The sequence below is a fragment of the Salmo salar genome, chromosome ssa03 (genome assembly GCF_905237065.1).
Source record: "Salmo salar chromosome ssa03, Ssal_v3.1, whole genome shotgun sequence".
NCBI classification, from domain to species: Eukaryota; Metazoa; Chordata; class Actinopteri; order Salmoniformes; family Salmonidae; genus Salmo; species Salmo salar.
The window spans coordinates 58,619,315-58,647,083 of record NC_059444.1 but is presented as its reverse complement, the minus strand read 5'-3'; the positions used below and the strand labels follow the sequence as shown (position 1 = coordinate 58,647,083).

Here is a 27,769-nt window from a genome sequence, read left to right as displayed (position 1 = left end):
GCAGGTACAGCCAACTAGCAGGAAAAAAAACAATATTGCAAAAATGATACCATCTCAAAAATAATATCCTGATATGTAACTGTATTGATTTCTCCCCCCATCACTAGTGTGTGTGTGTGTGTGTGTGTGTGTGTGTGTTCTAACTTACCGCTGTGCACTGTCGGAGCAGACAGGACTGCTTCATCCTTCCGGGCCCGCCAAACTTTTTCATGTCCTTGCAGAAGTGGCACTCGCCGCACTCGGTCCGCATGCAGGCCTGACAGCGTCGGCACCGCGTCCGCCGCCGCCGTGCCCCTCCCAGAGCCTTACTGCCTGACATCCCCTCTGCAGTCAACTGGGGAGAGGAGAGACACACAGGTCAATGCAAACATAAACTACATATACTAGATGCAGCAGCCAGACCTCCCCTCTGGAGAGAAGATACAGGTAAGCACAAATGTATACAGTGCATTCAGAAAGTATTCAGACCACCGTTTTGTTACATTACAGCCTTATTAAAAAAAAAATGTTTTATCTACACAAAAAACAGATACCTTATTTACATAAGTATTCAGTCTCTTTGCTATGAAACTCAAAATTGAGCTCAGGTGCATCCTGTTTCCATTGATCATCCTTGAGACATTTCTACAACTTGAATGGAGTCCATCTGTGGTAAATTCAATTGATTGGCCATGATTTGGAAAGGCACACCTGCCTATCTCTATAAAGGTCCCACAGTTGACAGTGCATGTTAGAGCAGAAACCAAGCCATGAGGTCAAAGAAATTATTCGTAAAGCTCCAAGACAGGATTGTCTCTAAGCACAGATCTGGCGAAGGGTACCTACAACTTTCTGCAGCATTGAAGGTCCCCAAGAACACAGTGGCCTCCATCATTCTTAAATGGAAGAAGTATGGAACCACCAAGACTCTTCCTAGAGCCGGCCACCAGGCCAAACTGAGCAATCGGGGGAGAAGGGCCTTGGTCAGGGAGGTGACCAAGAACCTGATGGTCACTCTGACAGAGCTCCAGAGTTCCGCTGTGGAGATGGGAGAACCTTCCAGAAGGACAGCCATCTCTGCAACACTCCACCATTCAAGCCTTTATGGTTGAGTGGCCAGACTGATGCCACTCCTCAGTAAAAGGCACATGACAGCCCACTTGGAGTTTGTCAAAAGGCATCTAAAGACTGACCATGAGAAACTACATTGAACTCTTTGACCTGAATGCCAAGTGTCACTTCTGGAGGAAATCTGGCACCATCCTTACGGCGAAGTATGGTGGTGGCAGCATCATCCTATGGAGATGTTTTTCAGCGGCAGGGACTGGAATAGTCAGGATCGAGGGAAAGATGAATGGAGCAAAGTACAGAGATCCTTAATGAAAACCTGCTCCAGAGTGCTCAGGACCTTAGACTGGGGTGAATGTTCACCTTCCAACAGGACAACGACCCTAAGCACACAGCCAAGACAACGCAGGAGTGGCTTTGGGACAAGTCTTTGAATGTTTTTGAGTGGCCCAGCCAGAACCAAGACTTGAACCAGATCGAACATCTCTGGAGAGACTTGAAAATAGCTGTGCAGTGACGCTCCCCAACCAACCTGACACGAGATTGAGAGGATCTACAGAGAAGAATGGGAGAAACTCCCCAAACACAGGTGTGCCAAGCTTGTAGCGTCATACCCAAGAAGACTCGAGGCTGTAATCGCTGCCAAAGGAGCTTCAACAAAGTACTGTAAAATGTAATACTTCAGTTTCTTTTTAATAAATTAGCAAAAATGTCTAAAACTTGTTTTTGCTTTGTCATTAGGGGTATTGTGTGTAGATTGATGAGGGTGAAAAAACAATTTGATACATTTTAGAGTAAGGCTGTAATTAACAAAGTGAAGGGGTCTGAATTCTTTCCAAATGCACTGTACATAACAGATAGGCTGTAACTGTATATGCAGTGTATAAGACTATACCACATGCACATACTGTCTGACATCCCGTCTGCAGTCAACTGAGGAGAGAGGTCAACAAACTTTACATACACGACAGTCAACTGGAAAACGGAGACAGGTTAACATCCGGACATCCACTCTGCAATAACTGAAGAAAATTAGACAGGTTAGCACAAATACGCACTGCAAATACAGATAAGCACCCCAATCGGAATATCTCCTCATGTCATATGGGAGGGAGGACAAACAGTTCAGGAACATACACAAACTGGGGTGTGCGCCAAAGAGAGCAGGATAGATAAAGAGAAGGAAAGAGGAGAAAGGACAAGGGCTTATTCAGTGAACAGACTGAACACGCATGCCAGTGCATTCATAGACCCATATAAGAGACCGAGAGAAAGACTGACAGTGCAAACACTAGTGGGCAACAGGAGGCCAGTCTGCTCTCTAGACTACTCCTCAGACAGACACCATAAGTGCTGACAGGCTATGCTCCTTGCCCCCATGTTAACAAATACAACAGGGCACATACTGTAGGGAGTGTATGGAATCTCCACATTCCATGCCCTCTAATAAAAATAGGGTTGGTTTACTCTTAGCCCACGTGACAGGCCCCAAAGCTAGTTGCTTATTTATTTATTTATTTTTATTTCACCTTTATTTAACCAGGTAGGCAAGTTGAGAACAAGTTCTCATTTACAGTTGCGACCTGGCCAAGATAAAGCAAAGCAGTTTGACAACATACAACAACACAGAGTTACACATGGAGTAAAAACAAACATAGTCAAAATACAGTAGAAAAATAAGTCTATATACAATGTGAGCAAATGAGTTGAGATAAGGGAGGTAAAGGCAAAAAGGCCATGGTGGCAAAGTAAATACAATATACCAAGTAAAACACTGGAATGGTAGATTTGTAGTAGAAGAAAGTGCAAAGTAGATATAGAAATAATGGGGTGCAAAGGAGCATAATAAATAAATAAATACAGTAGGGGAAGTTTGTTTGGGCTAAATTATAGATGGGCTATGTACAGGTACAGTAATCTGTGAGCTGCTCTGACAGCTGGTGCTTAAAGCTAATGAGGGAGATAAGTGTTTCCAGTTATAGAGATTTTTGTAGTTCGTTCCAGTCATTGGCAGCAGAGAACTGATAGGAGAGGCGGCCGAAGGAGGAATTGGCTTTGGGGGTGACCAGAGAGATATACCAGCTGGAGCGCGTGCTACAGGTGGGTGCTGCTATGGTGACCAGTGAGCGGAGTTAAGGGGGGACTTTAACTTGCAGGGTCTTGTAGATGACCTGGAGCCAGTGGGTTTGGCGACAAGTATGAAGCGAGGGCCAGCCAACGAGAGTGTACAGGTCACAGTGGTGGGTAGTATATGGGGCTTTGGTGACAAAACGGATGGCACTGTGATAGACTGCATCCAGTTTGTTGAGTAGGGTATTGGAGGCTATTTTGTAAATGACATAGCCGAAGTTGAGGATCGGTAGAATGGTCAGTTTTACGAGGGTATGTTTGGCAGCATGAGTGAAGGATGCTTTGATGCGAAATAGGAAGCCGATTCTAGATTTAATTTTGGATTGGAGATGTTTAATGTGAGTCTGGAAGGAGAGTTTACAGTCTAACCAGACACCTAGGTATTTGTAGTTGTCCACATATTCTAAGTCAGAACCGTCCAGAGTAGTGATGCTGGACAGGCGGGCAGGTGCAGGCAGCGATCGGTTGAAGAGCATGCATTTAGTTTTACTTGTATTTAAGAGCAGTTGGAGGCCGCGGAAGGAGAGTTGTATGGCATTGAAGCTCGCTTAACTTGGAACACAACGCCTCGGGAACTTAACAGATATTGTTTCTTGTAACAACAAATCCTGCCTCGCCCCTTCACTCTAGGAACTATCACAGGTGAGCCTACATTTCTTTAAAACAGCCAGTATCAAAGAGCCCGTGGCGAAGGCACTGAAGCCCTGGGTCTTCTCTTCTGTAAAGAAGAATGTGGTTCCTGCCTAGAACGAGAGACTGGTCAGGAAGATCATTATTGCATCATGAGTGACTGAGGATGTTGAGGGGTTTTGGGAGGTTCAAATTGCATTGCGTGGGCAACTAAACAGATATATTTTAGGCTGAGGGAATAATAGGCTTTGAAATGTCTAACGGTCCCATGATTCATCATTAGATCTTGGACATTTGTTTACACTCTCTGACATTTTGAGTAACTGCGTTTCAAATTAAGTGCTCACTGATGGCACAACTGTTGTCTCTGTGGACCTTCAGCCAGTGGATGAACTGCATTAGGATCCATTTCTTCTGTTTACAGAACCTTTAAAAAGAGGCCAAGTTTAATGTTGGTGCCACAATCTCTGGATGGTACTTTTAAGGCATAGTGCTTATTTAAAAACCTATAGGAAACAACTGTACAAGCCTATCTACTGCACAATTGCATGAGGGTTAGGCATATTTTGCCTGTTAACAGGTAATACACAACGACAACTGATTCCTTTCAGATAGAATTCAAAAGGCTTTTTTGGACTTCAGTGGATACTTAAAAAATAATTTTACCTACAGGGGCATTGTGGCGTGCAGTGTCTGGATTTGAAGGACCAGCTATTCAATGCGTGCATGTCATCTGCTTGCACAGACTGGAATATGTTCCGGGATTCATCTGATGTCATTTAGGAGTTTACCACATCAGTCACCGGCTTCATTAATAAGTGCATCGACGACGACGTCCCCACAGTGACAGTACGTACATTTCCAACCAGAAGCCATGGATAACAGGCAACATCCACACTGAGCTAAAGGCTACAGCTGCTGCTTTCAAGGAGAGGAACACTAATCCGGATGCTTATAGGAAATCCCGCTACAACCTCCGACGAACCATGAAACAGGCAAAGCATCAATACAGGACTAAGAGTGAATCCTATGACACCAGCTCTGACGCTCGTCAGATGTGGCAGGGCTTGCGAACTATCACGGATTACAAAGGGAAACGCAGCCGTGAGCTGCCCAGCCAGCCTACCAGACAAGCTAAATTCCTTGTAAACTCACGTTGAAGCAAGCAACACTGAACCATGCACGAGAGCACCAGCCGTTCCAAATGACTGTGTGATCACTCTCTCCGTAGCCGACGTGAGTTAGACATTTAAAACAGGTTAACATTCAAGGCCCAGCTGGCAAGTGTCATCACTGAAATGTTCAGCCTCTCCCTGACCCAGTCTGTTATACCTACATGTTTCAAGCTCACCACCATAGTTGCCGTGCAAAAGAACGCCAAGGTAATCTCTAAATGACTATCTCCCGTAGTACTCACATCTGTAGCCATGAAACATCAACACCATCACCCCAGACACCCTGGACCCACTCCAATTCGCATACCGCCCCAACAGATCCAGAGACGACAATCTCTATAGCAATCCACACTGCCCTCTCCCACCTGGACAAGAGGAACACCTATGTGAGAATGCTGTTCATTGATTACAGCTCAGCGTTCAACACCGTAGTGCCCACCAAACTCATCATTAAGCTAAGGACCCTGGGACTAAACACCTCCCTCTGCAACTGAATCCTGAAATTCCTGACGGGCCACCCCCAGTTGGTGAGGGTAGGCAACAACATACCCGCCACACAGGGGCCCCTCAGGGGTGCATGCTTAGTCCCCTTCTGTACTCCCCGTTTACCCACAACTGTGTGGCCGCACGACTTCAACAACATCATTAAGTATGCTGACAACATGACGGTGGTAAGCCTGATCACCGACGGCAATGCGAACGCTTATAGGGAGGAGGTCCGAGACCTGTCAGTGTGGTGCCTGGACAACAACCTCTCCCTCAAAGTCAGCAAGATAAAAGAGCTGATTGTGGACTACAGGAAACGGAGGGCCAAGCACGCCCCCATTCACATCAACAGGGCTGTAGAGGAACGGGTTGAGAGTTTCAAGGTCCTCGGTTTCCACATCACTAAGGATCTATCATGGTCGACACACACGAACAGTCGCAAAGAGGGATCGACAATGCCTCTTCCCCTCAGGAGGCTGAAAAGATGGGCCCTCAGATGGCGTGGGCGTTAAGATCCTCAAAAAGTTCTACAGCTGCACCATTGAGAGCATCTTGACTGGCTGAATCACCGCTTGGTATAGCAACTGCAAGGCGCTACAGAGGATGGTGCATCCGGCCTAGTACATGACTGGGGCCAAGCTCCCAGCCATCGAGGACCTCTATACCAGGCGATGTCAGAGGAAGGCCCTACAAATTCTCAAAGACTCCAGCCACCCGATTCATTGACTGTTCTCTCTGCTACCGCACAGCAAGCGGTACCGACTCACCAAGTCTGGAACCAACAGGACCCTGAACAGCTTCTACCACAAGCCATAAGGCTGCTAAATAGTTGACCAAATAGCTACCCGGACTATCTGCATTGACCCTTTTAACCCAATTTTTTTGTTTTTTCTCATAACATATCCATTTGCTACTGTTTATTATCTATCCTGTTGCCTAGTCACTCTATCCCTAGTTTTATGAACACATATCTCAATTACTTTGTACCCTTGCACAGCGACTCGTTACTGGTACCCCATGTATACAGCCCAGTTATCGTTACTCATTGGGTATCTATTATTACTTTTCCATTATTTCTCTATTTTCTTTGCATCTGCATTGCCACTGTTAGTCTACACCTGTTGTTTACAAAGCATGTGATGAATAAAAATACATTTGATATCATGTCAGATGTGTAGTAGGGTTGGGCCACATTTGAGAAGACCTCTTCTACAATATGCTACTCCAAATACCGCGATATTCAAAAATCGTTTTGCGCTGTTAATGACTAAATCATAAGACTGTAAAATGTGTGCTTATTTACAATATTAGTTGCATTCTCATTAAATAATTTTAGTTAATTCATTTGGACTTAATTTACAACATATTGATACAGCCTAACTGATAAAACTGCACAGTTTGGATTTGTAACGATCAAACAGAGTATAGTCGTGCACTTCCCGATATATCATCAATGTCAAATATCACAATATTCAATTTAGTCATATATCAGCCCAACCCTAATTTGTAGGCTATACTTTGCATGAATCAATGTAGATAAACAGATACGTGTGGAATATAATGAGACATTAATGCAATGACACCTTGCTGGCTTGGGGGGGTTAAAAGTATAGATGATGATAATATAGGATGTTATAAATTAGAGCCAAAATCGGTCTCTTTCCATCTCACACAAAGCGGGGCTAAGGAAGGACAGAGGCTAAGGAAGGACAGAGGCATGATATTGCAGAAACTGAACTGAGATAGATGTTAGTACCAGCCAGGCACTCGTGAAATCAAAACAGTAATTTCAATGTGTGCCTCACCAGAGGAACCTTTGCCAATCAAGCCAAGGCATTAAATGGGTGTGTTATAGCGCAGTAAACTTACATCCAGTGACATGTTTTATAGGAAGTAATTCAGTAAATACTGGGGTTTGCTTCATTAGATGGAAACAAATCATTCAACGAAGTATTGGCGTTGCTAGCTGCTGTGGCAAGCAAGCTTGTTAGCCTGCTTGCTAACAATCACAACAAGCATTTACTTAGCACACAAATCATGTATTGATAAAACATGCTTGAAATTTTCATAGCAATGTTGTTTGTTGGGAGGGACTTCTGTAAGAATACATGTCTGCACATATTATGGCCTGTAGCGCAAGATTGAGTTGGATGACTAATGTTAGCTAACTAGCTACAATGAAGATGCGCAGCCAATAACTTAGCAGCTAACCTTAGCTAGCTAACTAGTGTGGCTGCTTTACTAGCTACTGTACGTAGTTAGTTCACTACATGTTGTGTAGTGAACATGCTGTACATGAATAACATTGAAAAAAAAGGTTTGTTATATAAATTCAGAAAATTATCAATTAATTACACACAAAGTCCTCCGTCATCTCTCCTAAATTCGTTTCCCTGCACTATGCTCTTCCTCTTTCATATTGATCAGCATCTTGCAAAAACAATGTAGTAGATACCTGATCACATTGAAGATGTGAGTTTAGTGGTAAACTGTTATAATTACTAACCTCTTGGTATCGAGTCGCATACTCCTTGGTCGCGCATTAGAAATAATATTATTAGCCAACAGTTAGCTAGCTAGCTTTGATATTAGCTGTTAGGGATCGCTTCCTTGTTTCTTTCTCCTGCAGCCTTTCTTGCTGATTCTGGGTCCCGTGTGGCACGTTCACATGCGTTCCATGTTGTTACAGTGATGATTGTCGCTAGAAAGATAGCTAGATTTTTCCTTCTTGCCAGTGTTCTCTCTACTCTAGATTAGGCAGAGATGTAAAGGGTTGCCGAATGGGTATGTAACAATACATTTCAAGACGCAACACAGCGTTTTTGGTGCCATTCACTTCTTTCTTTGACCCCTATCCCTGTTTCTTGGTCTCTCAAACGTCATCCAACGTGTTCTTGAGGTCTTCAAAACATGCAAAATGGCACAGGATTTCGAGACAAAGCGTATTTAAAAAAAAAATCTTATTTCGCAGTTTAAATGTCTGCTGCGGTATTCCCTATAATTCCAGTCAAAATGAAAGAGACAATCTGAATAGACGGGTGAACGTGGCTATTGTTCTCGTTTCTATTGTGTGATTCTTGTTTTGTGGGTTTTTTATTAACTCGTCAGCTACCTTGCTACCGAATCAAAGACACGTTTAATCGTCCGTGTGCTCTTGGTAAGATATGAGGCCATCGTTCTCCATTTCTGTCTAGAAAAAAAAATCATAAATAAATAAATATAGTAAATAAAATATGGGAAGGAAAAATATTGCCGCGCCTCCCCTTCAAGACGTCAGAAGCTAAGCCTATGGAGTTGTGGGATTTGTAGTATAAAGAGTGTAGAACCAAGCTCTAATTGTCTCACTGAAAGGCTGCAAAGGAAGCCTTGTTGGACATTCAAATAGTCAGTTAACATCTATGTATTCTGTGATGGATGGAGGATTGTGGAGAGCAGTGGGCATGTACTTTGTGTCTACAATATCCACAAACAAAAGTATGTGATGAAACTACATTAAAAAAAGGTGAAGAGACATTAGTGTATGTTACCCCAGGGTTTCCCAAATTTGATCCTGTCCAAGCACTACATCATGCTTTGATTATTTGAATCAGCTTATGTCGTGCTAGGGTAAAAACCAGAACATGCACCCAGAGGGGGCCCCAGGACAGAGTTTGGGAAACCCTAGGTTACCCAACACCAGGTTGATGTTCCTTGGACAAATAGGTATGATGCCCTTAGGACAACATATAGGTATGGGATAATGTCATCCACCACCTGGCTCTCGGTCAACCTGTCTATATGCGGTAGCAATTGAGCCTGGAGACAACATTAGGTATGGGACAACATAGAACATATAGGTATGTTTATGGGACAACATAAGATTATGTGTTTCGGAATGAGGTCCCTAAACTTAAATTCTGTCTAAAGTAAGACTTATTGTGGCTTTTCTCTCTCTATTCAAGGGGCTTTATTAGCATGGGAAATATGTTTACATTGCCTAGGCAAGTGAAATGGATAAACAAAGTAAATACACTCACACAAGTTCCAAAAGAATAAAGACATTTCAAATGTCATTATGTCTATATACAGTGTTGTAGCGATGTGCAAATAGTTTAAGTCGAAAAAGAAAATAAATAAATATGGGTTGTATTTACAATTGTGTTTGTTCTTTACTGGTTGCCCTTTTCTTGTGGCAACAGGTCACACAACTTGCTGCTGTGTTTGCACACTGGTATTTCACCCAATAGATATGGGAGTTTAGTAAAATTGGATTTGTTTTTGAATTCTTTGTTGGTTTGTATAATCTGAGGGAAATATGTGTCTCTAATATGGTCATACATTTGGCAGGAGGTTAGAAAGTGCAACTCAGTTTCCACCTCATTTTGTGGGAAGTGTGCGCATAGCCTGCATTCTCTTGAGAGCCAGGTCTGCCTACGGCGACCTTTCTCAATAGCAATGCTCACGGAGTCAAATCAAATGTTATTTGTCACATGTGCCGAATACAACATGTGCACCCTTTCCCGTGAAATGTTTACTTACAAGCCCCTAACCAACAATGCAGTTCAAGAAAGAGTAAAAAAAATTGGAGTCTGTACATTAAGATTTCCTTAATTTGGGTCCGTCACAGTGGTCAGGTATTTTCACTGTGTACTCTCTGTTTACGGCCAAATAGTATTCTAGTTTGCACTGTTTTGTTAATTCTTTCCAATGTGTCAAGTAATTATCTTTTTGTTTTCTCATGATTTGGTTGGGTCTTATTGTGTTGCTGTCCTGGGGCTCTGTGGGGTCTGTTTGTGAACAGAGCCCCAGGACCAGCTTGCTTAGGGGACTCTCTCCAGGTTAATTTCTCTGTATGTGATGGCTTTGTTATGAAAGGTTTGGGAATCGCTTCCTTTTAGGTGGTTGTAGAATTTAACATCTCTTTTCTGGATTTTGATAATTAGCGGGTATCGGCCTAACTCTCCTCTGCATGCATTATTTTACGTTGTACACAGAGGATATTTTTGCAGAATTCTGCATGCAGTCTCAATTTGGTGTTTGTCCCATTTTGTGAATTCTTGGTTGGTGAGCGGACCCCAGACCTCACAACCATAAAAGGGCAATGGGTTTTATAAATGATTCAAGTATTTTTAGTCAGATCCTAATTGGTATGTCAAATTTTATGTTCCTTTTGATGGCATAAAAGGCCCTTCTTGCCTTGTCTCTCAGATCGTTCACAGCTTTGTGGAACTTACCTGTGACGCTGATGTTTAGGCCAAGGTATGTATCATTTTTTGTGTGCTCTAGGGCAACAGTGTCTAGATGGAATTTATCTTCGTGGTCATGGCGACTGGACCTTTTTTGGAACACCATTATTTTTTGTCTTACTGAGATTTACTGGCAGGGTCCAGATCTGACAGAATCTGTGCAGAACATCTAGGTGCTGCTGTAGACCCTCCTTGGTTGGGGACAGAAGCACCAGATCATCAGCAAACAGTAGACATTTTACTTCAGATTCTAGTAGGGTGAGGCCGGGTGCTGCAGACTGTTCTAGTGCCCTCGCCAATTCATTGATATATATGTTGAAGAGGGCTTAAGCTGCATCCCTGTCTCACCCCACGTCCCTGTGGAAAGAAATGTGTGCGTTTATTGGCAATTTTAACCGCACACTTGTTGTTTGTGTACATGGATTTTATAATGTATGTTTTTCCCCCAACTCCTTTCCAGCAATTTGAATAGCAAACCGTCATGCCAAATTGAGCCAAAAGCTTTTTTGAAGTCAACAAAGCATGAGAAGACTGCCTTTGTATTGGTTTGTTTGTTTGTCAATTAGGATCTGCAGGGTGAATACGTGGTCTGTCGTACGGTAATTTGGTAAAAAGCCAATTTAAGTCTGCTGTTAATGATAATGCAGAGGATTTTCCCAAGATTGCTGTTGATGCATATCCCATGGTAGTTATTGGGGTCAAATTTGTCTCCACTTTTGTGGATTGGGGTTATTAGTCCTTGGTTCCAAGATGCCAGAGCTAAGGATTATGTTAAAGAGTTTAAGTATAGCCAATTGGAATTTGTGGTCTGTATATTTCATAATTTCATGTAAGATACCATCAGCACCACAGGCCTTTTTGGGTTGAAGGGTTTGTATTTTGTCCTGTAGTTCATTCAATGTAATTGGAGAACCCAGTGGGTTCTGGTAGTCTTTAATAGCTGATTCTAAGATTCGTAATTGATCATGTATATGTTTTTGCTGTTTGTTATTTGTTAAAGACCCAAAAAGATTGGAGAAGTGGTTTATCCACACATCTCTCTTTGGGATAGTTATCTCTTCGTGTGGTTGTTTGTTTACTGTGTTCCAATTTTCTCAGAAGTGGTTAGATTCTATGGATTCTTAAATTGCATTGAGCTGATTTCTGAAGTGCTATTCCTTCTGTTTCCGTAGTGTATTTATGTATTGTTTTAGTGATTCACCATAGTGAAGGTGTAGACCCAGGTTTTCTGGGTCTCTATGTTTTTGGTTGGACAGGTTTCTTTCTTAGGTTTTTGCATTCTTCATCAAACCATTTGTCATTGCTGTTAATTTTCTTTGGTTGTCTGTTTTGAAATGTTTAGATTTGATAGGCAAGCTGAAAGGTCAAATATACTGTTTAGGCTTTCTACTGCCAAGTTTACACCTTCACTATTACAGTGAAATGTTTTGTCCAAGAAGTTGTCTAAAGGGGATTGAATTTGTTGTTGCCTAATACACTACTTTCCTTACAGTTATTTCTTAATATTGCGCAGTTCCTTTGGCTCATGATTGAGTATCGCTCTGTTCAAGTAGACTGTGATTTTGTTGTGATCTGATAGGGGTGTTAGTCAGCTGACTGAACACCCTGAGAGATTCTGGGTTGAGGTCAATGATCAAGTAATCTCCAGTACTACTGCCAAGGGATGAGCTGTAGGTGTACCTACCATAGGAGTCTCTTCGAAGCCTAACATTGACTATGTACAGACCCAGCGTACGACAGAGCTGCAGGAGTTATGATCCATTTTTGTTGGTGGTTTTGTCATTGTTGTGTCTAGGGGGGGCGTATTTGGGAGGGAATATTGTCACCTCCAGGTAGGTGTTTGTCCCCCTGTGTGCTGAGTGTCAGGTTTTTGTCCAGTTCTGGCATTTAGGTCGCCACAGACTAGTACATGTCCCTGGGTCTTGAAATGGCTGATCTCCACCTGTAGGATGGAAAAGCTGTCATCGTTAAAGTATGGGGATTCTATTGGGATGATATAGGTAGCACACATGAGGACATTTCTCTGTTGAGATCATTTCCTTATTAATTTCTAGCCAGATGTAAAATGTTCCTGTTTTGACTCATTTAAGAGTGGGTTAGGTCAGCTCTATAACAAATTAGCCTACCCCCTGAGTCCCTTTCCTGTTTCACACCTGGATGTTTGGTGGATGGTACTACCAGCTCTCTGTATCCTAGAGGGCAACCAGTGGGTCTGTCTCCTCTATACCATGTTTTTTGTAGGATGACAAAGTTATAGAGCCCCACAGTGGTTGTCATAATACCCATAAAACCTAGCAGTCACAGGGAAATGGTTCCAATTGTTTTTCCACAGGGAATTTTATAAACACTTAATATGGGCTATGTTTCATGCAGGCTTATCCTGGCATGACGTTTTGATAAGCATGTAAAACTCTCGGACAAGGTGACTTATTTTTTATTATTTCACCTTTATTGAACCAGGTAAGCTAGTTGAGAACAAGTTCTCATTTACAACTGCGGCCAAGATAAAGCAAAGCAGTGCGACACAAACAACAACAGAGTTACACATGGAATAAACAAGCGTACAGTCTCAATAACACAATAGAAAAAAAGAAAGTCTATATGCAGTGTGTGCAAATGGCATGAGGAGGTAAGGCAATAAATAGGCCATAGTAGCGAGGTAATTACAATTTAGCAAATTAACACTGGAGTGATAGATGAGCAGATGGTGATGTGCAAGTAGAAATACTGGTGTGCAAAAGAGCAGAAAAGTAAACAACAATATGGGGATGAGGTAGGTAGATTGGATGGGCTATTTACAGATGGGCTATGTACAGCTGCAGCGATCGGTTAGCTGCTCAGATAGCTGATTTTTAAAGTTAGTGAGGGAAATATAAGTCTCCAGCTTCAGCGATTTTTGCAATTTGTTCCAGTCATTGGCAGCAGAGAACTGGAAGGAAAGGCAGCCAAAGCTGGTGTTGGCTTTGGAGATGACCAGTGAGATATACCTGCTGGAGCGCGTGCTACGGGTGGGTGTTGTTATCGTGACCAGTGAGCTGAGATAAGGCGGAGCTTTACCTAGCATAGACTTATAGATGACCTGGAGCCAGTGGGTCTAGCGACGAATATGTAGCGAGGGCCAGCCGACTAGAGCATACAGGTCGCAGTGGTGGGTAGTATAAGGGGCTTTGGTGACAAAACAGATGGCACTGTGATAGACTGCATCCAGTTTTCTGAGTAGAGTATTGGAAGCTATTTTGTAAATGACATCGTCGAGGATCGGTAGGATAGTCAGTTTTACGAGGGTATGTTTGGCGGCGTTAGTGAAGCAGGCATTGTTGTGAAATAGGAAGCCGATTCTAGATTTCATTTTGGATTGGAGATGTTTAATATGAGTCTGGAAGGAGAGTTTACAGTCTAGCCAGACACCTAGGTATTTGTAGTTGTCCACATATTCTAAGTCAGAACCGTCCAGAGTAGTGATGCTAGTCGGGCGGGCGGGTGCGGGCAGCGAACGGTTGAATAGCATGCATTTGGTTTTACTAACGTTTAAGAGCAGTTGGAGGCATTGAAGCTCGTTTGGAGGTTAGTTAACACAGTGTGCAAAGAAGGGCCAGATGTATACAGAATGGTGTTGTCTGCGACATCGTTGATATATACAGAGAAAAGAGTCGGCCCGAGAATTGAACCCTATGACACCCCCATAGAGACTGCCAGAGGTCCGGACAACAGGCCCCCCGATTTGACACACTGTCTGAGAAGTAGTTGGTGAACCAGGCGAGGCAGTCATTTGAGAAACCAAGGCTGTTGAGTCTGCCGATAAGAATAAGGTGATTGACAGAGTCGAAAGCCTTGGCCAGGTCGATTAAGATGGCTGCACAGTACTGTCTTTTATCGATGGCAGTTATGATATCGTTTAGTACCTTGAGCGTGGCTGAGGTGCACCCGTGACCAGCTCGGAAGCCAGGTCCAGGATACCCTGGCCAGGTCAACTTAACAATATTTTCAGCTCTATTACTCAGATAAAAAAAATGCTAATTAATATCAAAGTAGACATCATGCAAGACTACAAATCCCTGCATGCTCCTGCACATCATCTCTAGCTGACACCTTTGGTAACAGGTATTGTGTCAACTTAAAACTTGCAAAAGACAGTTCACAAAATTGTCAATTTAAAGAAATGAAGCCACTTTATTCATTACTAAATGTAGCTAACATTAGATAGTTAATCCAGAGATTCTTACCTTTGCTTTGATTTGGCAGTCTCGTCCAGATCATCATGGCATTTGTATTCTTTATGATAGTCACATTATCAGCTAATTAGCATTCCATTTTTTGGCAGGTAAATACAGGTGAATATATTGATACGTCTCCTTGTCCTAGAGTGAATTACAGTTATCAAAATGTCACTCCAGAGTAAGCCTACACAAAACACAGCCCTTGTTTTAAGTGTTTCTAAAATCCCCTATGGGGAAAAATGAATGATGGAAAAGTTATTGGAACGATTTCCTTGTTTCACCGCTAGGTTTTATGGGTATTATGACTCATACCGTGGTTACTCTGTACTGAGATAGTAATAATTAAATGTGAGAAATATTTTTTTTAACTTATTTTCGAAGCATATTGTTTTTGTCTGAGAGACAAAATACTGTCCAGTGTGGTGCTGCAAATACATAGCTATGTGTATCCTGCATGATTATTTTGTGTAAGCTATGTACAACATTGATTTAACATTGTACATCTGAATGAAATAGTTTCTGTTTTGCTTTATACTTGTATACTTCAGGGTGCTGTTTCTCAACCATAAAATATGAACGTGCAGTCTTTAACCCTCCAACATGAGTGTAAGTTAAATAAAGCTTATGAATATGAGTAGCCCAACTAGGCAATATCCAATGATTTCATATCAACAGAAACAAACTGGTCCAGTTTGTGTACCGCCACTGTTCTTTCAGAACTCCCCCTTCTTTCACACTCGCTACCTTGGCATCGTAACGTTACTGTCTCACGCACCAGTGCTACCGAGCTAGGCTATCAGCTAGTCTTCCGATATTGTAGCTGAGACGCACCGGCTCCAACAACATTACGGTGCTGTACTGAGTCATAACTCTCTCCATAAATTTAAGACAAAGAGCTGTTTATAATTGAAGGAACTGAAATATAGATCTTCAATAAACTAATTGAAGATGATTAAGCTCTTTTCTCTGAAGCAGCAGAAGAAAGACGAGGAATCTGCTGGAGGAAACAGAACAGGAGCCGGGGGTAAAAAAGCAAGCGCGGCCCAGCTTCGAATACAGAAAGGTAGGCTAACTGGCTTCTTTAAAAGCAGATGGTTTATTTTTGAACCATGAACATGTTTGTTTAATTAACGTGTCTGTCCACATGTTTAATAAATAAGAAACAACAAAAACGGGTCTGTATTGCCATAGGAGGCTGAACTAGCTAGTTGGCTAATTAGCTAGCTAGCCATCTGGCTAACGTTAGCTAGCTAGCTATTATGAAAACAAAACTCAAACGTCGCAGCCAGAAGATGGTGAAGCCAGGGAGTCAACTCATATTTACAACACTTGTTAGTTAGCACCCTTGTTGGTTCATTTGCCCTGCTAGTTCAGTGACTTAGATAACGTTAGCTAGCTGAACAAATAACTGTATAATGATATTTGTTCAGTAACTAGCCATGTTTTCAGTGTTTCAATTTAGATGTGTCACTAAGCAGTTTGTGCAAAAGAGAACACAAGCTACCAGTAACTACACCCATTAAGCCGATAAAGTTAGTTAGCTTGCTACTTCTGTCTGATGCTAACTAGCTCAAAAACGTGGGTATAGTTGTTCATTATTCAACAGAATATCACAAACGTGTCTTAAACTATTGTGGATATCACTATTGATGTTATTGAGTAACGTAAAAGTAACCTTTGATTTTCATTAGTCAGCAACTTAAACTATGCTAGTTAGCTACTTCTAGTTAGTACAGCTATCACTAGCCAGGATGTTTGCCACGCTTACCTAGGTTACAAACAGTTTTTGGCCAATGTGCTGCAGTTCACTGTATGTCACAAAGTAACTGTGTACAGCATGTAGATAGGATAGTTCATGTTATCAATACAAAAGATGCATGTGAGACATTGAAACGTGTCATACATTTCATGACACAACACATGACAATTGGAACAGTGAAAGACTGACTGGGAGTTGGATGGCAAGAAATATGAATATTGTTTTATAACCTCAGCCTTATGAAGTAGTTACATAATTGTTAAGCCAGGTCTTTAGCTAATAACATTGATTCAAAAGAGAACGTGACATTTCCAGCCATCCAAAATGAGGAAATGCTGTGAAAAGACATATGTATCATGTTTTGAAAAGCCCCCCACAGCCATGTAAACAAATGTTTTCCCAGATACTTGGATAATGAAATTCAAACCACCCCTGTGATGAGTGTGGCGATTTTGTTCAAATGGCTCACTTGTTTGGTTCGTGATCCTTGTAACACCATGGACCCCATATAAGATATCCAGTTGGCCTTTGACTCAAGCCCATGATTTTGAAAGACTAAGCTAATCTCCATTCATAGTGGATGAAGGCTGTCTAAAACCAACAGAACCTATATACCTAAAGAATGTTGTTTAGCTTTTAGGCTAGAGGACCACCACATAGTCACAAATTGGTTTTCCTCCTTTTGAAGTGAACTGACTGTTCGCATATTAAACTTGTAGAAAAATATCAGAGTTGTTATTCAAAGCAGAATATAGGAAATACTGCAGGGCAACCATTACAGTTTGAAAGACCTCAGAGTGAGAGGGAAAATATCACCACAGGTGTGGGATCACCCCAGCACTTCAGAAGGAATCATTGGACTGCTCTGCTTGGGTGCCTTCAATACCATTTACACCCCACGTTTTGTCCGTAAAAAAAAAAGAAGCAGATAAGAACACTTTGGTTTTCATATTTCTACCAGGCAGGTTTCATGCATGCCACTGAAGGGAAATTGATTCAAGAAGTCTGCTATTCATTGAGACATTAATTTTCTCCTTGCAGACATCAATGAGCTGAACCTCCCAAAGACGTGCGAGATCGTCTTCCCTGACCAAGATGATCTGCTCAACTTCAAACTCATCATCTCACCAGACGAGGTCTTCACTCTTTCCTGAAACAAGCTGTAGCTACTGCTACTTGTCAGAGAGAATCCTCCATATGTCATATGTGTTTGTTAAACATTTAACTATTGTACTCAAACTTGTACAGTTGCAACTAATGAATGGTTTGTAATGCTAACATAGTGGCTTATCAACTAATATCCAAGGATAAATACTTTGTACACAATGTATTATTTAGCACTGTACATTGACATTATCTCATGCCAATCCACCAAACAGGCTATGAACAGCATTCATAGAAACCCGTATGTAAACACATTCTCAGGTTATTTTCTCTCTTTTTAGGGCTTTTACAAAGGGGGAAAGTTTGTCTTCAGCTTTAAGGTAAGGGGGCTTAATGTGGGTGGACAGACATCGGGACGACATGAGTCACTACACCCTTCTTTACTTTCACACTAAACTGTTGTTAATGGCATTACACCTGCTTGATGGCCATTGTTTTGTGGTATATTTAGGGTCACAATTTGGTATCTGACCATTTTAATGTCAGTATTGAATGGTTAAAGGCCCGGTGCAGTCAAACGTGATTTCCCTGTGTTTTATATACACTCAGTGGCCAGTTTATTAGGTGGACCCACCTACTACTGGGTCGGACCCCCCTTTGATTCCAGAACAGCCTGGATTCTGCGGGGTATGGATTCTATAAGGTGTGGTGTTGAAACGTTGCTCAATTGGTATCAAGGGACCTAATGTGTGCCAGGAAAACAGTTCCCACGCCACTACACCACCAGCCTGTACCGTTGACACCAGGCAGGATGAGGACTCATGCAGTTTACGCCAAATCCTGACTCTGCCATCAGTATGACGCAACAGGAACCTGGATTTGTCGGACCAGGTCATATTTTTCCACTCCTCAATTGCCCAGTGATGGTGATCACGTGCCCACTGGAGGCGCTTCTTGCTGTTTATAGCTGATAGTAGTGGAACCCGGTGTGGCCGTCTGCTGCAGTAGCCCATCCGTGACAAGGTCCGACGAGTTGTGCGTTCCAAGATGCCGTTCTGCACACCGCTGTTGTACTGCGCCATTTGTGGCCCGCCTGTTTGCTTGCACGATTCTTGCCATTCTCCTTTGACCTCTCTCATCAACAAGTGGTTTTCACCCACAGGACTGCCGCTGACTGGATGTTTTTTGTTTGTCTCACCATTCTCGGTAAACCCTAGACGCTATCGTGCGTGAAAGGCCTTCCGTTTCTGAGATACTGGAACCGGCGCTCCTGGCGCTTACGATCATACCATACCATCAGTCACTTAGGTCACTCATTTTACCCATTCTAATATTCAATCAAACAGTATCAGAATGCCTTGATGCCTGTCTGCCTGCTTTATATAGCAGGCCACTGTCTGTAGGAGCGAACCATTTTCATGAACGGGGTGGTGTGCCTAATAAATGGACCACACTATGACGATGGAATAATACTGTGACAATTATGATAATGCCCTTTATGGGTAAGAGCTGATTTGAAAAGACCACCTCAAATTTCAGCCTGTTTTAGTGGGATGGCGTTTTGGCCTGCCTGGTGACATCCACTAGATGGACATTGACTAATGAGAACGAGAGTTCCAAACCTTAATTCCAATAACACCTAGTTTTTTGTTTCCCCCTCTCCACTCAGACCACTCCAAGACAGTCCGAGGAAAATTCTTGCTTGAGAAACTGTTCTTTGCTAAGAAGCTGTTTTGGCTTCTTGTTTACCATTTTAATTGAAAACAATCACAGTAAGGTATTTATTTGTTACCCAGAAATACATTTAAATTCAGATAAAAATGGCTGCACTGGACCTTTTAACAAAAGTTGTGCTGCTGCATGTTTTCAGATTAAAGCTGTTCTCTTTAGTTTTTTTTAATTCTAAATGCCTTACAGAGATTCTCCGATACTTTTTAGCCAGTAGTTCTGAAAGTAAAGCTCACGAGCCAAAAGTGGCCTCTGAAAATTGTGTGCTATATCACATACGCTAATTAAGAGTACCTTTCTAATATTGAGTTGTACCCCCCACCCCACCAAGCCTCAATTTGTCAGGACATGGACTCTACAAGGTGTTGAATGCATTTCACAAGGATGCTGGCCCATGTTTACTCCAATGCTTCCCACAATTGTGTGAAGTTGGCTGGATGTTCTTTGGGTGGTGGACCATTCTTGATACACACAGGAAACTGAAAAACCCAGCAGCGTTGCAGTTCTTGACACAAACCGGTCCGCCTGGCACCCGGTTCAAATGCACTTTACAGTGCCTTCAGAAACCATTCACAACCCTTGACTTTTTCCACATTTAGTTGTTAAAGAATTTAAAATGGATTGAATTGAGATTTATTTTGTCACTGGCCTACACCAAAATGTCAAAATGGAATTATGTTTTTCGAAATGATTGCAAATGAGTTATAAATGGAAAGCTGAAACGGCTTGAGTCAATAAGTATTCAACCCCTTTCTTATGGCAAGCCTAAATATGTTACGGAGTAGAAAAACAACATAAGTTGTATGGACTGACTGCAATAATAGTGTTTTAATATGCTTTTTGAATGCCTACCTCATCTCTGTACCCCACACACACACACAATTATCTGTAAGGTCACTCAGTCGAGCAGTGCATTTCAAACACAGATTCAACCTCAAAGACCAGGGAGGTTTTCCAATGCCTTGCTATGAAGTGCACCTACAGTGAGGGGAAAAAAGTATTTGATCCCCTGCTGATTTTGTACTTTTGCCCACTGACAAAGAAATGATCAGTCTATAATTTTAATGGTAGGTTTATTTGAACAGTGAGAGAGAGAATAAAAACAAAAAATCCAGAAAAACACATGTCAAAAAATGTTATAAAATGATTTGCAATTTAATGAGGGAAATAAGTATTTGACCCCTCTGCAAAACATGATTTAGTACTTGGTGGCAAAACCCTTGTTGGCAATCACAGAGGTCAGGCGTTTCTTGTAGTTGGCCACCAGGTTTGCACACATTTCAGGAGGGATTTTGTCCCACTCCTCTTTGCAGATCTTCTCCAAGTCATTAAGGTTTCGAGGCTGACGTTTGGCAACTCGAACCTTCAGCTCCCTCCACAGATTTTCTGGGATTAAGGTCTGGAGACTGGCTAGGCCACTCCAGGACCTTAATGTGCTTCTTTTTGAGCCACTTCTTTGTTGCCTTGGCCATGTGTTTTGGGTCATTGTCATGCTGGAATACCCATCCACAACCCATTTTCAATGCCCTGGCTGAGGGAAGGAGGTTCTCACCCAAGATTTGACGGTACATGGCCCGGTCCATCGTCCCTTTGATGCGGTGAAGTTGTCCTGTCCCCTTAGCAGAAAAACACCCCCAAAGCATAATGTTTCCACCTCCATGTTTGATGGTGGGGATGGTGTTCTTGGGGTCATAGGCAGCATTCATCCTCCTCCAAACACGACGAGTTGAGTTGATGCCAAAGAGCTCCATTTTGGTCTCATATGACCACAACACTTTCCCCCAGTTGTCCTCTGAATCATTCAGATGTTCATTGGCAAACTTCAGACGGGCATGTATATGTGCTTTCTTGAGCAGGGGGACCTTGCGGGCGCTGCAGGATTTCAGTCCTTCACGGTATAGTGTGTTACCAATTGTTTTCTTGGTGACTGTGGTCCCAGCTGCCTTGAGATCATTGACAAGATCCTCCCGTGTAGTTCTGGGCTGATTCCTCACCGTTCTCATGATCATTGCAACTCCACGAGGTGAGATCTTGCATGGAGCCCCAGGCTGAGGGAGATTGACAGTTCTTTTGTGTTTCTTCCATTTGCGAATAATCGCACCAACTGTTGTCACCTTCTCACCAAGCTGCTTGGCGATGGTCTTGTAGCCCATTCCAGCCTTGTGTAGGTCTACAATCTTGTCCCTGACATCCTTGGAGAGCTCTTTGGTCTTGGCCATGGTGGAGAGTTTGGAATCTGATTGATTGATTGCTTCAGTGGACAGTTGTCTTTTATACAGGTAACAAGCTGAGATTAGGAGCACTCCCTTTAAGAGTATGCTCCTAATCTCAGCTTGTTACCTGTATAAAAGACACCTGGGAGCCAGAAATCTTTCTGATTGAGAGGGGGTCAAATACTTATTTCCCTCATTAAAATGCAAATCAATTTATAACATTTTTGATATGCGTTTTTCTGGATTTTTTTGTTATTCTGTCTCTCACTGTTCAAATAAACCTACCATTAAAATGATAGACTAATCATTTCTTTGTCAGTGGGCAATCATACAAAATCAGCAGGGGATCAAATACTTTTTTCCCTCACTGTATTGGTAAATGGATAAAAAACAATTGCAGACATTGAATATGCCTTTGAACATGGTGAAGTTATTAATTACTCTGGACGGTGTATCAATACACCCAGTCATTACACCGATACAGGCGTCCTTACTAACTCAGTTGCCAGAGAGGAAGGAAACCACTCAGGGATTTCACGATGAGTCCAATGGTGACTTTAAAACAGTTACTGAGTTTAATGGCTGTGATTAGAAAATTGTGGATGGATCAACAACATTGTAGTTAATCCACAATACTAACGTAATTGACAGTGTAAAGAAGGAAGTCTGTACATAATTTAAAAAAATATTCCAAAACATGTATCCAGTTTGCAAAACAAGGCACTAAGGTAATACTTTAAAAAATGTGACAAAGCAATTAACTTTTTGTCCTGGAAAGTGTTATGTTTGGGGCAAATTCAATACAACACATTACTGAGTTACCACTCTTCATATTTTCAAGCATAGTGGTGGCTGCATCATGTTTTCGGTATGCTTGTAATCGTTAGGGACTGGAAAGTTTTTCAGGATAAAAAAAAAGGAATGGAGCTAAGCACAGGCAAAATCCTAGAGGAAAATCTGGTTGTCTGCTTTCCAACAGACACTGGGAGATGAATTCACCTTACAGCAGAAAAATAACCTCAAACACAAAGCCAAATATACACTGGAGTTGCTTTACCAAGAAGACCGTGAATGTTCCCGAGTTGCCGAATTACAGTTTTGACTTAAATCTACTTGAAACTCTATGGCAAGACTTGAAAATGGTTGTCTAGCAATGACTAGTTTTGACAGCGCTTGAAGAATTTAGAAAATAATAATGGGTAAATATTGTACAAATCAGGTGTGCGAAGCTCTTAGAGACTTACCCAGAAGGACTCACAGCTGTAATCACTGCCAAAGGTGATTCTAACATGTACTGACTCAGGGGTATGAATACTTGTGTAAATTAGATATTTCATTTTCAATACATTTGCAAAAATATCTAACATATTTTTACATCGTCATTATGGCGTAGATGGATGGGGGGGGGGAAAGTACTCTTCTAAATTCAGGCTGTAACACAACAAAATGTGCAGTAAGTAAGGTATGAATACTTTCTGAAGGCACTAAGTCTTTTGTCTTGCCCATTCAACCTCTGAATGGCACACATACACAATCCATGTCTCAATTGTCTCGACTTAAAAACATTTTTTTTTTAACTGTCTCCTCTCCTTCATCTACACTGATTATTTGAAGTGGATTTAATAAGTGACATCAGTAAGGGATCATAGCTTTTACCTGGATTCACTTGGGCCGTCTATGTCATGGAAAGGGCAGGTGTCCATGTTTTGTACACTCAGTGTAAGTGAAGATATGTGCACCACGTCATTGCTCTCTGGTTCGACTGTGTGTGCATCTTGCTAGCTCTCACTCAGGTGGCGAGGGCTGAAGTTCATTGGCTAGAACTCAAATTGCTAGGGGCTGGCTCACGTGGTGGAAAATGGCAGAATACAGCTTCCAGGAAAAACAGTTACTTTCAAACTAGGGATTTCATGGGTAATTGAGGTAAGACAGTAATTCAGATCATAGATTATGCATGTATGAGCTACACATTGACATATTCAGCCCTAAGTGGGAGGTTTTAAAAATACTTGTGGTCGCCAAAGTTCCCGATCATGTCTTTAAGAATCTTGATGGTAAGCATGTTGTTAATAACTCAGTTGTTAGTCGAAAGAAGGTGAAAGGATATAAGGTTAGAGAATATCTTCCTTTGACTTCTTGTGACTGCTCTGTTTTCCAGGTAGGACAGGGCTACCCTCATGACCCCCCGAAGGTCAAGTGTGAGACAATGGTGTACCACCCGAACATTGACCTGGAGGGCAATGTCTGCCTAAATATCTTGAGGTACACCACCTGCATGGTGGTCACTTTGTTTACGTTGTCTCGTTTGATAATTCAGAATGACTACAGAAATCTACATTTTTACTATTATACCGAGCAGTGTCTTTTAACATCTCTTTTTCTCTTACAGAGAGGACTGGAAGCCTGTGTTGACAGTAAACTCCATCATATATGGACTACAGTATCTATTTCTAGTGAGTACAGGGATTATCCTATTTCCAATTTTGCCTAGCATAGTTTGATTACTCTTCCTTGTTCACAATGCTTAGAATCAGGAATGTAGCAGGATGTACAGTGCATTCGGAAAGTATTAAGATCCCTTGACTTTTTCCACATTTTGTTACGTTACAGCCTTATTCTAATATGTATTCAATCTTTTTCCCTCATCAATCTACACACAATACCCCATAACGACAAAGCGAAAACAGGTTTTTAGACATTTTAGAAAATGTATTAAAAATAAAAACACTTATTTACATAAGTATTCAGACCCTTTTCTGTGAGACTTGAAATTGAGTTCAGGTGCATCCTGTTTCCATTGATCATCCTTGAGATGTTTCTGCAACTTGATTAGAGTCCACCTGTAGTAAATGAAATTGATTTGACATGATTTGGGAAGATGCACACATCTGTGCATGTCAGAGCAAAAACCAAGCCATGAGGTCGAAGGAATTGTCCGTAGAGCTTAGAGACAGGATTGTGTCGAGGCACAGATCTGGGGAAGGATACCTAAAACCTTCTGCAGCATTGAAGGTCCCCAAGAACACAGTGGCCGACATCATTCTTAAATGGAAGAAGTTTGGAATCACCAATACTCTTCCTAGAGCCGGCCGCCAGGCCAAACTGAGCAATCGGGGGAGAAGGACCTTGGTCAGGGAGGTGACTAAGAACCAGATGGGCTCTCTGACAATGCTCCAGAGTTCCTCTGTGGAGATGGGAGAATCTTTCAGAAGGACAGCCATCTCTGCAGCACTCCACCAGTCATGCCTTTATGGTAGAGTGGCTAGACTGAAACCACTCCTCAGTCAAAGTCACATGACAGCCCACTTAGAGTTTGCCACAAGGCACCTAAAGACTCTCAGACCATGAGAAACTAGATTGACGTCTTTGGGCTGAATGCCAATTGTCACGTCTGGAGGAAATCTGGGACCATCCCTATGGTGAAGCATGGTGGTGGCAGCATCATCCTGTGGGGATATTTTTCAGGGACTGGGAGACTTGTCAGGATCGAGGGAAAGATGAACGGAGCAAAGTACAGAGGTCCTTGATGAAAACCTGCTCCAGAGCTCTCAGGACCTCAGACTGGGGCGAAGGTTCAGCTTCCAACAGGACAATGACCCTTAGCACACAGCTAAGACAACGCAGGAGTGGCTTCGGGGACAAGTCTCTGAATGTCCTTGAGTTGCCCAGCCAGAGCCCGGACTTGAACCAGATCGAACATCTCTGGAGAGACCTGAAAATAGCTGTGCAGCGACGCTCCCCATCCAACCTGACAGAGCTTGAGAGGATCTGCTGAGAAGAATGGGAGAAACTCCTCAAATACAGGTGTGCCAAGCTTGTAGCGTCATACCCAAGAAGAGTCAAGGCTGTAATCGCTGCCAAAGGTGCTTCAACAAAGTACTGAGTAAATGGTCAGAATACTTATGTAAATTAGCAAAATATTCAAAGAAAAATGTTTTTGCTTTGTCATTAGGAGGTATTGTGTGTCGATTGATGAGGGGGAAAACGATTTGATCCACTTTTGAACAAGGCTGTAACAAAATGTAGAAAAAGTCAAAGGGTCTGAATACTTTCCGAAAGCCCTATGACTTGGCTATGACTTTCAGATTCTGAAAGATTGGTCAACTGGTTGGAGCAGGTAGGAACACCTGGCAAATAACCACGCCCTTCTACTCCTCCTCAGGAGCCAAATCCAGAGGACCCTTTGAACAAAGAGGCGGCGGAGGTCCTGCAGACGAACCGACGGCTCTTTGAGCAGAATGTCCAGCGGTCGCTGCGGGGGGGCTATGTGGGCGCCACGTATTTTGAGCGGTGTCTCAAATAGCTCCTAGCCCATGTCGCTTTTCTTTTTTTCCCCCAAGATGCATTACCGTTTACACACGCTGAGACACTGACTGACACACAGACTTGAGCGGTCGGGGAGGGAAGGGATCCATGGGGCCGGGAGGGGAAAGTATGGGGGGGTCACTCTGGGGAAGGGAGGGGGTCCGAAGGTAAAGATGACAGGTTTGGATGGTCAGTGAATGTCGCTCAGAGAATCGGTAAATGCCACTACGCTGATGCCCACAGTTGTTATTTTGCGGAGATAGACATGCCAACTGATCCTCACACTCGCGGACTTGGACAAAAATATACAGACGAGATATGCACTTAGACACCTCTTGCTCCCTTTTACAAAAGAATTGCGTTGTATGTTTTGAACGCTATGCGAGCGCCTCTCGATTACTAGAGCTCTGAACCTGACGGATCGCACACATGCTTGGTGGCAAAACCTATCATATATATATATACACACGCACACACGCCTCAACAACATGCCTACTGACACGCAAGGCATATGCTATCACATGCGCACACGTGTTTCAGACAGGTAGACATACCAACCCAGATGCATAATACAGGCCATAGCCACACTGGCAGAGGACTGACTGACTGACTGACGGACAGGACAGATGCAGACATAGATTGACAGGATCAGTAATGCAGGCAGGGCTGTTGTGGTATTGGGAGAACTTTTTAGTTTTGTTATGGTTTTCTGGGTGGGGTGGGCGTTAGATTTCATTGGGCAGGGAGGGAGAGGGGTGGGGGCTTACAATGTTACAATTCTATTGTGTATATTGAAATCCCAGCTGTTCACAATGACTGCAATATGAATTATGTTAAATAAAATATGAACCGATTATAATTCTTGCGTCTATACAAATTACAACATGTCAATAGGACTATAGTTCAATAAAGGTTTATTTTGTAACCAAAATCAAACCTTGGTTTAGGGTTTGAAACATGAGTTATACAACCAATAACATTTAATTGTACCTTTTCACTTTGGCTGTGCTCAAAACCAAGGCAGTGAATGGTTATTGTTCTGAAATGTTGAGGCCATAAAACAGTGATAGTTTACTCACAGGCCCATTTAACCAGTCAAGGCTCTGTTAATGATTTAGTTGTAATCTCACGGCTGCCAGTGGTGATTTAGATTATTGAAATGAACCATGCATTCTCACTTTAGTGGCTAGGATTCAGTGACAGGATCTTTTGAAGAATCAATGAGATCAGCTGAACAAAGATGCAATTGTTAGCCCCTACTGTTGAATTAGATTTCCTTGCCCTGGACCGACGCAATACACTGCTGGTTAATACCACTTTCCATTATAATTGAGCTATAGTGACGCATTTGTCAATGTTGGGAGTTTGGTGCACGACACATCTCATGAAATGCTGGGTTTGAGTTTGCGTAGAATGGCTATCCAAGAGCAGGGATGAGGGAAAGACTGCTCTTGTACTCCAGTACCCTCTTGTGGCTGGAATCAACAGCAGCTAGTGCAGCTGTAGTGATTTTTTAAAAATGTAACCAGCTAGGAACAAGTTTTTATTTACAATGACAGCCTACCCAGAACGACACTGGGCCGATTGTGTCCCTATGGGACTCAATCACAGCCTGGATTCAGAACAGGGACTGTAGTGACACCTCTTGAACTGAGATGCAGTGCCTTATACTGCTGTGCCACTCAGGAGCCCCATGTAACAATAATGGTAAGGTTCAAATGACCAACTGTAAAACATAACTGAGACAGTC

The 27,769-nt window shown here is 42.4% G+C and overlaps 2 protein-coding genes across 2 annotated transcripts in view; one reads left to right on the top strand and one right to left on the bottom strand.

The window, feature by feature from the left end:
* Positions 1 to 15,171, bottom strand: part of LOC106600803 (F-box/LRR-repeat protein 19-like) — a 38,843-nt gene extending 23,672 nt beyond the window's left edge. The window contains 2 exon segments of the mRNA XM_014192492.2: positions 149 to 334; positions 14,917 to 15,171. Of these exon segments, the coding sequence (XP_014047967.1) occupies positions 149 to 319 (171 nt within the window). The 5' untranslated portion in view covers positions 320 to 334; positions 14,917 to 15,171.
* A 473-nt stretch (positions 15,172 to 15,644) lies between these two features.
* On the top strand, positions 15,645 to 26,878 carry LOC106600804 (NEDD8-conjugating enzyme Ubc12). Its single transcript, XM_014192494.2, has 6 exons — positions 15,645 to 15,973; positions 17,711 to 17,805; positions 18,115 to 18,153; positions 23,873 to 23,976; positions 24,104 to 24,167; positions 25,877 to 26,878. The coding sequence occupies exons 1-6, from the start codon at positions 15,859 to 15,861 to the stop codon at positions 26,015 to 26,017; spliced, it is 558 nt and encodes a 185-aa protein (XP_014047969.1). The 5' UTR covers positions 15,645 to 15,858; the 3' UTR covers positions 26,018 to 26,878.
* The last annotated feature ends 891 nt before the right edge of the window (positions 26,879 to 27,769 follow it).

What these genes read in the sequence shown, in the direction of transcription:
- LOC106600804 (XM_014192494.2), top strand. Translation starts at nt 15,859, where the DNA reads ATGATTAAGCTCTTTTCTCTGAAGCAGCAGAAGAAAGACGAGGAATCT. An exon ending in AGTTTGTCTTCAGCTTTAAG is followed by an intron (nt 18,154 to 23,872) that starts GTAAGGGGGCTT and finishes TCTGTTTTCCAG; the next exon opens with GTAGGACAGGGCTACCCTCA. An exon ending in GACTACAGTATCTATTTCTA is followed by an intron (nt 24,168 to 25,876) that starts GTGAGTACAGGG and finishes ACTCCTCCTCAG; the next exon opens with GAGCCAAATCCAGAGGACCC.